The 12,209-nt window shown below is 37.9% G+C and overlaps 1 protein-coding gene across 6 annotated transcripts in view; it reads left to right on the plus strand.

Moving 5' to 3' along the window:
• The window catches only part of COL25A1 (collagen type XXV alpha 1 chain), a 451,863-nt gene that overhangs the window by 400,137 nt on the left and 39,517 nt on the right, over positions 1 to 12,209 (plus strand). For all 6 annotated transcript variants that reach the window (XM_032860080.1, XM_032860071.1, XM_032860089.1 and 3 more), the window contains exons 19-23: positions 2,199 to 2,261; positions 6,507 to 6,575; positions 7,368 to 7,412; positions 8,930 to 8,974; positions 9,889 to 9,966. In XM_032860080.1, coding sequence (XP_032715971.1) covers positions 2,199 to 2,261; positions 6,507 to 6,575; positions 7,368 to 7,412; positions 8,930 to 8,974; positions 9,889 to 9,966 — 300 coding nt within the window. The remainder of the gene's footprint in view (positions 1 to 2,198; positions 2,262 to 6,506; positions 6,576 to 7,367; positions 7,413 to 8,929; positions 8,975 to 9,888; positions 9,967 to 12,209) is intronic.

Here is a 12,209-nt window from a genome sequence, read left to right on the forward strand (position 1 = left end):
TAAAACCAGTACCATGAGTATCAGAGATAAAGATAAATATTTTTGAGTTCTATATCAATGTGATATATTTTGTGATAGTGATATCCTTTTGTTCCCCACCCAGTACCCAAGGTTTTTTGAGGCATATTTTAAAAAACTAATGTGTTTCCAAATATTAGATGACATATAAACATTTGTCATAAAACATCCTCTCTGTATCTGCCTGCTCAACTCTAAGTATCAAAAAACAAATGTTGAAATATCACTACATAAAAAAAAAAAATCAAACGTATTAAATAACATTAGCAACTGCTCCAGAAATAATGCAAATGGGGGAGGGTGGAGCAGTAAGTATGGGAACAGAGCCATCACAGTTTTTGCTTTAAAACTTCTTTATAGATTTCAAGAAGTTAGACTCTTACACTTGAGCTCACATTGTTAAAAAGAAAATAAAACTTTATGGATACTGGAGAAAATATGAACACTGGTCTCAGGTGTTTTCTCACACCAACTGTGTGTCCTACAATTCAGTCCTATTGTGACACCAACTATTTAGGGTTGGCATCAGACTCCACAGGTTTTAAGGGCTCAGTCCCACAAAGCTGCCCTCACTTTCAACCTCTGTCTAAAGGACGGTCTAGAGGCCCCAATCAGAAATACTAGGTCCCCTGGTTATCTGCACTTCTGACTTGACTCCAGATTTGAGGGTACTAACAACCAATCCACCCTCAACTGCACTGAAGTTGGAAAATTGGCTACAATAACTCACAAAACTCAGGAAAATGCCATGCCATCACAGTTTATTATAAAAGATTAAGATGAAGAGTTAGATAGCGTGAGGTCTGAAGAGTGTCGAGCACAGGAGCCTCTGTCCCCATGGAGTTGAGATGTCCCATCCTGCCAGCACCCTGATGTGTTCACCAGCTTGGAGGCTCTCCAATCCCTACTGTTTAAAGATTTTTATAGAAGTTCCATTACATAAGCATGATTGATTAAAGCATTAACCATTGGTGACTGAACTCAATTGCCAGCCCCTCTGCCCTCTCTGGGGATGGTGAGAGGAGTTCCAACTTTAACACTCCCCTCCGGAAGCTATCTAGGAACCCATCAGGTACATCTGAAAGAGGTTTGTTGTGAATAACAAAAGTTACTCATTTTACTCTTTATCACTCAGGAAATTCCAAGGGTTCTAGAAGCTCTGTGCAAGGAACCAGGAACAAGACCATATATATTTATATATATATATATATATAAAAATATATATTTTATTATATCACAACTGGGTTTCCTCCATGTAGTAGGGAAGAGGTTATGGAGGTATAGCAAGGAGAGATATTTTTCCCTACATGCTGAACATTCCTGAATCTCCTCCCTAGCCACACCTATATATCAGTTGTCTATTGCTGCCTACCACATTACCCCCAAAACTAACAACAAAAATTACCTCACAGTTTTGGAAGAAAAGGAATTTGAGCACAACTCAGATGATGGCCTCTGGCTCAGTGTCTCCCATAAGGATGCAGTCAAACTGTCAGCCAGGACTGTGGTTTCATCTGAAGACTCTGATGGGGTGGACATCTGTTCTCAAGCTCACACACATGGTTGTTGGCAGAACTTGGGCCTCACCATGTGGGCTTCCCATGGGGCTGCTCAGAGCATGACAGCTTGCTTTCCCCAAAGCATGTGATCCAAGTGAGAGAGAACAAGAAAGGGCCACAGAGATGGAAGCCACAGTCTTTTTATAACTTGGTCTCTGAAGTGATATCCCATTACTTCTGCCAATATAGTCTGTTCATTAGATATGAGTAAGTCAGTCCAATCTACACTTTAGCAGAGGCGGATGACACAAGGGCGTGAATACCCAGGAGGTGGGATCATTGAGGCCTGTCTTAGAGGCCACCTACCATATCCACCCTAACATAGTGGATCTGAATTTGGTAAATGATAAGAAATGGAGGACAACAGATGCCAAAGAAATTTGTAAAGACATTGGTCTTGTTTCTTTGTCACTTTTACTTTTTCAAGTTTCTCCAAAACTTTGCTAAGAGTATTTTCACTGACCAAAACCGATTCTGATTGCTTTGATACTCAGTAGCTGGGTCTCAGCAGGAAAGCTGCATACAATCAAAGGGGCAAAATCCCGGTAGAAGTAAATCAGTTTAACTTTACTTATTTACTGCCAAATGAATAACAATCTCATATGCCTATCCTTTTTAAAGGGAGAACCAGGTTTCATTGGTCCTCAAGGAGAACCAGGCTTACCAGGGTTACCAGGAACAAAGGTTAGTGGTGTTTTTCCTTTCTTTATTTCTGAAATATTTTGTCATATATTTTTAGTCCATTGTGTTGAAAGAAGTGTGGAGTGACTTTATTGTTTAGGTGACCAGATATTTTTGCCTAACAGAGAATGAAATTACCTATCACCTATTATGAACATTTCTGATTGGAATACCACATTAAATAGAGTCATAAGAAGTTAATTCCAGAAAGCCTCAGGTTAGACAATAGGATAATGAAATATATTAGTTGCTCCTGTTTTCCCCCAAATTGTTCCTAAGTAGATATGATGCTGTTTACCTCCTGACTATAAGAAAAAGTGGGAGAATTCTGATGAGAAGAAATAGAATTCATTAACTTCTGCCCCTTTTCACCAATTTTAGGACGTACTTGTTAATCAAACATTTTTACTACCCCCCCACTCCCTTAATTTCAAAGGCAAGTACTGATGTCATATAGATTCCTAAGTGTCTCATTTCAAAAGGATCTATCCTGAATAATGTCTACAGAAAGATCCTGTAATGAAAACCATGTCATAATCTTCCACTTGGCAATTCTAGAGAGGGCCCTAAAAGCAAAATATTTATGCCACCATATAAAAAATTACATTGCTGTGGATGTAGTTGGACCCATAGTTCTCTTTTTATCTACTCAGTAAGTTATAAAAAGGTATAGCTCTGAAGATGGAACTTTACTCATGATAGATTCATGAATCAAAGGGGCAAAATTAGATCAAACTATATTCTTTTATTTTTAAGCCATAGAAGTCTTTGCCTCAATGTGTATCGCATTCACCAGAAATTAGCCAGGATGGTTTCTAAGAGCTAGGGAAATATGTTCGTGGTCTGTTTTGACAGAGGAGTCCTCATTTCCGCTGATCAAGAGAAAACAACTCTAATCCTAGTAAATGGAAACTATGTGTGGCCTAAGGGGGACTGAAACTCAGTTGAATTTATCCAAAATTCTGTTTTCTCAAGCAATTTCTTTTTCACATAATAAGCTGTCAAGCTTATTAACAAAATATGAAGAATGCCTCTTTTAGCCTGAACAGATTCACGCAAGTAATGTGTTTTCTGGAATAAAGACTGAGGAAGCAAGAGAATAATGAGGATTCCGTGTTCATATGAGAACTGTCGTGTTTATTCAGGCGTGCTGCCTCAAGCCAGGTAAAGAAAGAAGCCAGCCTCATAGGTCAGCACAAAGGAGTAGAAAACTTGGTCAATGCCAGAGAGAACCAGGTGTGAACTAGATCTTTAAATGTTTGTGGCGTTCTGTTTGTTGAAAAGGGGGAAGTAGAAGAAACACAGGTTGTAGGGAATGGAGTTCATCCCTAAGTATCATTTCTTCAGTTCACTGATTTTCAACTACCCTGTAGTTTCAGGTCACCTGACAGGTTCATTTAGTAAAGCATGAGACTCTCAATCTCAGGGTTCTGAATTCGAGCCCCATGTTGGGTATAGAGATTACTTAAAAATAAAATCTTTAAACTACTCTGGAATTGGAGCTCCTGGGTGGTTCATTCAGTTTAGTGCCTGCCTTGGGCCCAGGTCATGATCTCAGGGTCCTGGGATCAAACTCCATACTGGGCTTCCTGCTCAGAGGGAAGACTGCTTCTTCCTCTCCTCCCCACTCGTGCTATCTCTTACCATCTCTGTTGCTATTTCTGTCTGTCTCTCTCTCTCTCAAGTAAATAAATAAAGTCTTTTAAAAAATAAATAAATAAATTACTCTGGGGTTTCAAAAAAATTCAGATGTAAATCCACAAAATCAACATTGATTCCTCCTCATGAAGAACCCAGGCTGATTTTAACAGGTACTACTTTGAATTCCCAATAAAAGTAAAGAACATACTGTACTTGTTTTGTATTTCCACAAGAAGGGATGTGGGCAGGAAATTTGTTTTATTAACAATATTTTAACAATTATATTAACAATATGAGTAATTTTCAGCTGAATTGACCAACATGAATTTGGTATTATAATAGAAAAGTCATGTTTATTTAAAATTCTGTCTTAGCTGAACAGTGGCCTTTTTCCAGTTGTGTAGGCAAGTCTGGATTTTTACCACTAAATTCAGATTTAAAAAATAAACTAACCCTGCATATTTTATCTCCAACATAATGAAGAAAGATTGTAAGGAAGGAAGATGTATAATGGTATCTCAAAATCTGTTCGTATGCACTGCTGTATCCTCAGCATCTGTATCAGCCTAAAGAAATGAGGTTTTATTATGAATAACTCAGAATACTCTGAATAAAATGTTTATTCATTAATTCAGCACATTTTTTTTGCCAGACATTTTTCTAATATTTGAGGATGAACAGTAAACGCAACAAAAAGTCTCTACTCTCCTGAAGCTTACATTCCAGTATGTGTTAGACAGAGGTGGAAGGAGAGATGGAAGTAGACACATAAATAGTATAATTCCATAGGGTAACAAGCAGCTAATGTGGAGCATTGTGACAAAAAGTGATTCTAGGTAAAGATATATATGCTTGACTCCTGTAGTATGCTATAGATAAATGTTTTTCTCAGGTTTTTTGCTTTTCTTTAAAATAAGTTTCTAACTTCTATTTTAGAACTCTTCTGCAAAATATTTAAAGAAAGACTAAATATGGTACACTTTTTAAAAATTAAAATTCCGTATACCAGTGGAGGCCCTTCTGTCTCTAATCCCTGGAAAATCCCTCTGGAAGATCTCTTCCATTTCTTCCACCCAGACAAGTCCCTTGCCTTTCTCCCAGGTTCTCCATTTTCACATTCTTTTCAGTTCATGCTGAAGAACCTGCTGAGTCTTCTTTAATCCTTGCCCTAATCTATCCCACCTCCCCCGCAAAAACCCACTGTGGGCATGATACAGATAAAGATCTTGGAATTTAGAGCCCTGAATCACCCAGGACAGATCCAATGCTAGTTTATTCTCCTTTCCATGATGAATCAGTTCCCTCAGTGAGGAGGGTGACTTTTCACCCATAAACATGCCAGCACCAGTCTGAATTCCAAACCTGTTTGATTGTTGCAATTCTACCCATCATGCAGGAAGCCGTTACTCTCTACTCTGTGCTCAGGAATGGAAAATGACATGGTCTTCCTGGGGAGCAATTTGGCAAGCTTTTCAAATGTTTGTGCATTTTGACCCAGCAAGTTCCCAATGAGGAATTTATCCTAAGAAAATGATCAGATATGTGCAAAAGATTTACATACAGAAACATTTATGCAGAAGTTGAGTATTGAGCACAATCAGTTTTATATCACAGCTCTCCCACTTTAAAAGCTTTGTGATTTTTGGCCATGTTACTTAACCTCCCTGAGCTTTATTCAGTCTGCTCATCTGTAAGACTCTGGGAACCAGTACCTTTCTCCTTTGTCCCAAGGATTAAATAAGACAATGCATATGAAGTGTTTCAGGCAGCTGCTGGACTCATCAAAAGCACAATCATAAACAACAATAGTTATAAAATACACCATATCCATCCTTTGGGACATGGCTCCATCTCCCCTCCAGCTAGCCAATCTGGACCATTCAAAACCCTATGGGATTTCCTCTTCTCTCACATGTTAGCCTTACATTACTCCTTAATTCTGAACTATATTGCTTATGTGGATCTTGTCTGTCTAACCAGATCATTAGCTCCTTGCGAGCAGTGATCATGTTCATTCTTCATAGAGCTATGAAAATAGTCAAAAGTTGTAACCCCTATGTATCTTGCACCATTCTGAGCACTTTGTCTTTATACTTTTCTTCACATTACAGAGAAAACTAACTTTTTCAGAACTTAACTAATTTGTCCCAAAACATAGAACTGGTGAATAACAGAGCCCAGATTAACATCTAGGATGTTGGATTACAAAACCTGACACTTAGCCACTTGGCCATGCTTCCCCCCTGGCAGATCTTAAAAAGTTGCCACAGAATGAAAACTGTGTCCATGTCTGTCTTGAAATATAATGATGCTCTTATCAATTCCCTTTAAACGTCTTCCATTTACCAACATAGATATCAGATAAGCATTACCAAACCATTTCCCTATGTATAAAATAGAAATGATAATACAAACACTGAATAATTGTTTTGATTATTAAATGAAATAATCTATGTTGAGATTAGTACAGTGCAGGACACGTGGTAAATAAGTGGTAACTCTGCACTTTCCTTCATTTTATTGAATTCACTTGTTAATCTATAGGGACCAACCCAGGGGCGGAGGTGAAGGAGGAATTGCCATTTACTTGTTTGTATTTTGCGATAGGGTGAACGTGGGGAGACAGGGCCTCCTGGAAGAGGTGAGCGAGGGGAGCCTGGAGCCCCTGGACCAAAGGTCAGTTATTCTTGCATTGGAAGATAGCTTTCTTTGGTTTGGAAATGTGTCCTACTTACTTTAGAACATGAAACTAAAATATAGTTCCTTAACGGGTATTAAAACAGCAAAAATCATAATTTATTGAAATGCACAGTTTGGTTCTTTTTGAAAGGAATTTTACGATTCAACTTTTCTAGTCTGTTCTGTCCAGTAAACAAATCTAATAACACATCCAAATGTAAAGGGAAAGGTGCAGTCATATTAACATGTTGTCACTCAGTGCGTATTAAAACTTACTGAGAAAAATGTTTATATGTGATGTGTTAGTTTCTGTGGTAACTTGAAGGTGTAGAACACTCTGAAAATATCAGAGCTAGGGATTTATTTCACTGTTCAGTCTTTATTCCTCTAAACTTCCTGCAAACTAATATGGTAACACTTTATTCTAATAATCCATCCTGGAGACACAGGAAATGGTTTAGTCTTTGATGAAAAAGAAATTTATGCCAACACTGTTGAGACTAATGAGGATTATTCACAGAACTCTTCCCATCCAGTGATGGGTGGGCAGTCTTCAGAATTATAATGGAATGAAGGTGGTGGCGAGACCAGAGAATGAGCTAATGATATGGTGATAACTATTTAAGCTTTATATTATGATATCCAAAATTACATAGAGCCATATATTGAAACAGTTATAATAAAGTGTTTCCATTTTTCTTCATTATTCTGAGTCACTGCTAATTTCCTTTTTCTGTTCTTATCTCCTCTGTCATTTCTCTTTTCCATTTTCATATTCTCCCATAATAGGGCAAACAAGGTGAATCAGGAGCTAGAGGCCCAAAGGGGTCAAAGGTCAGTAACCATTTTAATGTCACATGACACCTTCAAGAGCTGTGCCTTTTGCCTCTTCCACAGAGAATCATGTTTTAAATTCTCACACACTGGGATCACAATATTTTCATCCCTGTGATACTATCTCAAAACAATTAATTTGTTTTATCTTGTTGTTTTAGTGTGTTCTTGTGTTTCAGACTACTATTTAAGAGAAGTTGTATTTCCTATTTCGTGAGAATAGCTTCTTTGGGCGAAAAAAAAGACTTTATTTAATTTACATTATGTAGGGTATGATCTTATTTATTTCCTGGCAGTCTTTGTGATAAATGTTCAAATTATACTTTGCGTTTAAGTTAGCTGATTCCCTCCATGACATTAAAATTTCACCACCTATTAAAATTCTTTCCTTTATCATGCTTTTTATAATATTTGCCATAATCTAATACTGTAAGCAAAATCATGTTATTTAAGATGTTATCAGCTAATAACATGAAAAAAAATGGGTAAAAAATGAGGAAAACAGAGAGCAGAAATCATTAATTCTCTATTCATAGCAAATTTAATTATTATGGTCAATGTTATTAGTATAATGTGGATAGAAAAAAATGAAAAACCCTTTTCCTGCTTACTTTCATTGGTCCATATCCATTTTATGAAATATGTAGAGAGACATATTAAAAGGCTTTGAATTCCACCTAGGAAAAGAATACGACAAATTTAAGACTGTCTTAAAGAACTTTTTAGTCTACACAGGTTCAAACCTCTTCTCCAAAGATTCTTTTTAGACTTAGGAGAATTTTGAGTGCTCTTGGAGGGATGCCTGTGTGGTTTGATGCTTGGGCCATTCCTGGTTTCTCTCCAGGTTGGGTAATAACACCATGAATGGAACTTCAGTGATTTTACATATTGCATTTTAAAAACAAAGCTGGTTTCCCCCTACCCCCGACCTTCAGCCCTGCCAACCTGCTCTGGCTAGCTCTGTCTACTTCAGCACCTTCTGAATGTTAAAAGGCCTGTATCTCTAGACTTTTCCTTAGATCTTCATCATCATCAAAGAGCGGCCTCACTGATCACTTTTCCCTTCTAAACCTCCCTAGACTGAGCTCTCCATTCCTTCCCTATCCAGATTTTCTACATACCTTTTTTTTTTTTTTCTCAGCAAACAGACAACCCAGTGATTGGCTCTGTTTTCCTTTGCCCCAAATCTCTTCATATAAAAACAAAAGTATGGCTCAGTCTGAGAGGTAAAAGCTTACTTTGGGTATCATAGAAACCACTTGCCTTGCTTTTGAAAATCTCTAGTAAGAGAGTTCCTGTATTCCAAGATACTCTGTCATCTGAAAGGGGGATTTACAGTGCATCTTAAGGAAGCATTTGCTATGTCCCTGGTTATTGTTCTTCGAGCTATTATTTCCATGTCAGAAGTTCATATCAGAGGTGCTTCTGCATAGTTTAAATATATCCTTAGATTTGAGATATTTCTGGACCATTGGCCCCACTACTAATTGAGTCTTTTCTTTTTTCCCTGGGGCAAGGGTGATCGTGGAGAGAAAGGGGACTCTGGAGCCCTGGGACCAAGGGTGAGTACATTTTTCATTTAAGTTTTTGGCCCCTACAAGCCCAGATTCGACTCATATATCCATGTGGCTTTTCACAAGGCACCTGGACTAATATTACCCAATAATAGCACTGGAGGTGGACTACTTGATTTCTGCTGCTCCCCTTTTATCTTTTTCTTTTTTTTTTTATTTGAGTCAACTGGAACAATGAGTGTATAGAGTCTAACACGTAAAATAAGCTCACAAGAAAAGCTCTAAAGAACATTTTCTCTCTACTTTCCCTCTGCTAACTGAGCAATAGCAAGCCCATAACCATCCAGCTAATAGAATTTTCCATTTTTCAATTAAGCCAATTATAAGGAAAGCAATAGCCCATATTTTCTAAGCCTTTTTTAAAGACAGGCAGGGAATTAGGACATGACTAATGGAAATTCGGTGGCAGAACTAATGAGTGCGGTAGACATATTATATCTGTTCCCTATTTGGTTTAATTTTAATGGAATTCTGTTCCTACTGAAGACGCCAAGCATTTCCTACAGAACAGTGTTCTAATAAGGAAACAATCGATTAGATGAGAAGAATAAGAAGAGATTAGGGGTTGCTTTAATAAGTATTGTTAAAGCCAACAAAATGTTGCAAGTCAAATCAGATTAGCCTATATTTTATAATTTTCAGAAAGCAGTTTCAGAGATTGAATTATCTCTCTTTTTTAAAAAAATCAAGTTTCATATCTTTAATCTGTAGGACATCAAAAGCGTTTGTATTCTTTGCAGTAAGGACGAAATTTGAGGATAATTACTCTGAAGTGCAATTGAGTCCTACAACAGAACGGCTGGTCAGAGAGAGCTGCATGTTGCTATTTTTGTTTCTGCCACAGTTCCCTGTACAGGCTAGCTTAACTTCCATGATTTTCCCATGGTTGGTTTTCTTCACAGGGTCCACCTGGTCAAAAGGGAGATCAGGGAGCCACCGAGATCATAGACTACAATGGCAACCTCCATGAAGCCTTGCAGGTAAGTGACTGTCGCCAACCCTGACACAGTGACACTAATGAACACCCGTGTAATATGTGTAAATATCAGCTCCCATGCCCCTCATTCCATGATCCCAGAGGGCTCCACTTGCTCAAAGGACACCTTCTTCCTGAGCCCATCCCCTTCTCCATGCCCCAGTGTGTGTTCTTAGCATATTTCTTAGCGTATTTCCATCATTCCTTTTCTTTCCCTTCTGTCTTTGGATATGCTTTAGTGTTTAGTTTTATCTGGTTTAAACCTTGTGCTTATTTTGCCACGTTGTCTCCTTGCTTCAATAGCAAGCCTAGCAGAGCAATTAAGAGCCCTGTGGCTTTAGAGTCAGAGCTGCCTGGGTGCCAATCTCTTGCTTACTCAGTGCATGGGTGAGGGCAAGTTATTTAACTTCTCTCTGCCTCAGTGTCCTCATCTGCAAAATGAAGATAGTAGCACCTATCTCAAGAGTTGTTATGAGAAATAAATACCTAAATACATATTATACACTTAAAGCAGTGCCTGGCACATACTAAGTCCTCTTTAGGTATTTCTTATTACTGCTACCATTCATAATATAATGTACTACCATAGAGAAATACCTATAGAGTAAAAGTCTGTAGACCATGTAGCTTGTCTCCATCATCTTTGCTTTCTCTTCATCCCTTTCTTTAAAATGTTAATTTTTTTTCAATTGTTCCAGAATTCATTGTTTATGCACCACACCCAGTGCTCCATGCAATACGTGCCCTAATACCCACCACCAGGCTCACCCAACTCCTCACCCCTTCCCCTCCAAAACCCTCAGTTTATTTCTCAGAGTCTTTTTTTTTATGCTTGGCTTCCTCCATTTTAGCCTATATCAATATTTTGTTAAAACTTCTCTTAAAAGGCCATCAGTGACCTCTAGGTCAAGCCTATTGTTCTCCTCACCCTTGATTTTCTGTGACATTTCTACTAAACTACCTTGTTTTTGAAACTTTTTCTTTCTGGTTTTTCTAATACTCTACTCTGATTTCTTCTAGTTTTCTTCTTTGATAGATCCATTCTATGTTAGTATTTCCAGTTTCTCTGTCATCCCCTAATTTTTGGTATCCTCAAGTCTCTGATCTTTTCATGGTTCAGTCACTCTCTCTGTGTTCTTCTGTGTTGTGGCTTCCAAATCTTTCACCTCTGGGTCCGTGTTGTGGGTACCTCCAGCTATCTAAGAATATTTCCACTAGCTATTCACCATTGCCCTATCAATTCCTACCAACACACACAATTATACTGGTCACTTTTCCCACCAATCAAATGATTCCTTTTTTTAACTAATCATTATCTTTTAGTGATCCTGTAATTCTTTGACTGTCTTGAGATAGAAACTTTAGAGTCATTTTCAACTATTGTTACTCTTTCATCCTTTACATCTCACCACATGTGGTCATTTCATTTCTCGAAGTGCCTCCTAAGGTTGCCTCATTCTCTGCATTCCCAGCTTGGTCCATATCTTAATTGTTTCAGGGCTAACATTGCAACAGGCCCTTAACCAATTCTTCTAATCCTAGTGCCCTTTCTAACCCATCCTGCATATCACTCTAAGACTAATTTTCCTAAACTGTCACTTTTTTGATGGCTCTAATCTGTTCAGAAACTCGAATGACCCCCTTACCTACCTACTCTATCTAGCCTGACCTTCATCTGACTTTCAAAGCTCTCTAATCCTGCCTTTCCTATATAGAATTTTCCATTTCTCCACAGCACAGATTTTCCCCAAGAGTGGTCATATTTACCATATCAATAAAAATCACCCTTTTTTTGCCTGATCCCATTCTTCTTCCCTTTCCCTCATCTATCTAAATCCCATCCAACATTGCACTGCTGCCACCCAGATGATTCTTCCTTTCGATCCTTTCAAACGTTAGCAGTATTCTTTTCATGAACAGAGCCAGACATGAAGCAAGCTACTCTCAGCCTAAAACTAAAATCTGTTTTGATCTCTCCTTTGCTATTAACTAGCTGACTCATTTTCAGGAAATCAATGAGTGTATCTGTACTTCATTTATCTTATTTGTAAAGTAAAGATGTTGTAGAATAGGTTTTTTTCCTAAGAGTCCATAAAATATAATATTAAGCTTAGGGTCACTTTTTTGGAGCTCCTGAACACTCTTGGCTGATATATATAAACGTACTGTACTTTTTAAAAAACTGACACCTAGGTCTTGACAAGAAATGATGTATGTGCTCAGTTTCTTGTTCCACCTCAAGTTCTG

The sequence above is a fragment of the Lontra canadensis genome, unplaced genomic scaffold, assembly GCF_010015895.1.
Source record: "Lontra canadensis isolate GAN:19392208 unplaced genomic scaffold, GSC_riverotter_1.0 scaffold1, whole genome shotgun sequence".
Taxonomy (NCBI): domain Eukaryota; kingdom Metazoa; phylum Chordata; class Mammalia; order Carnivora; family Mustelidae; genus Lontra; species Lontra canadensis.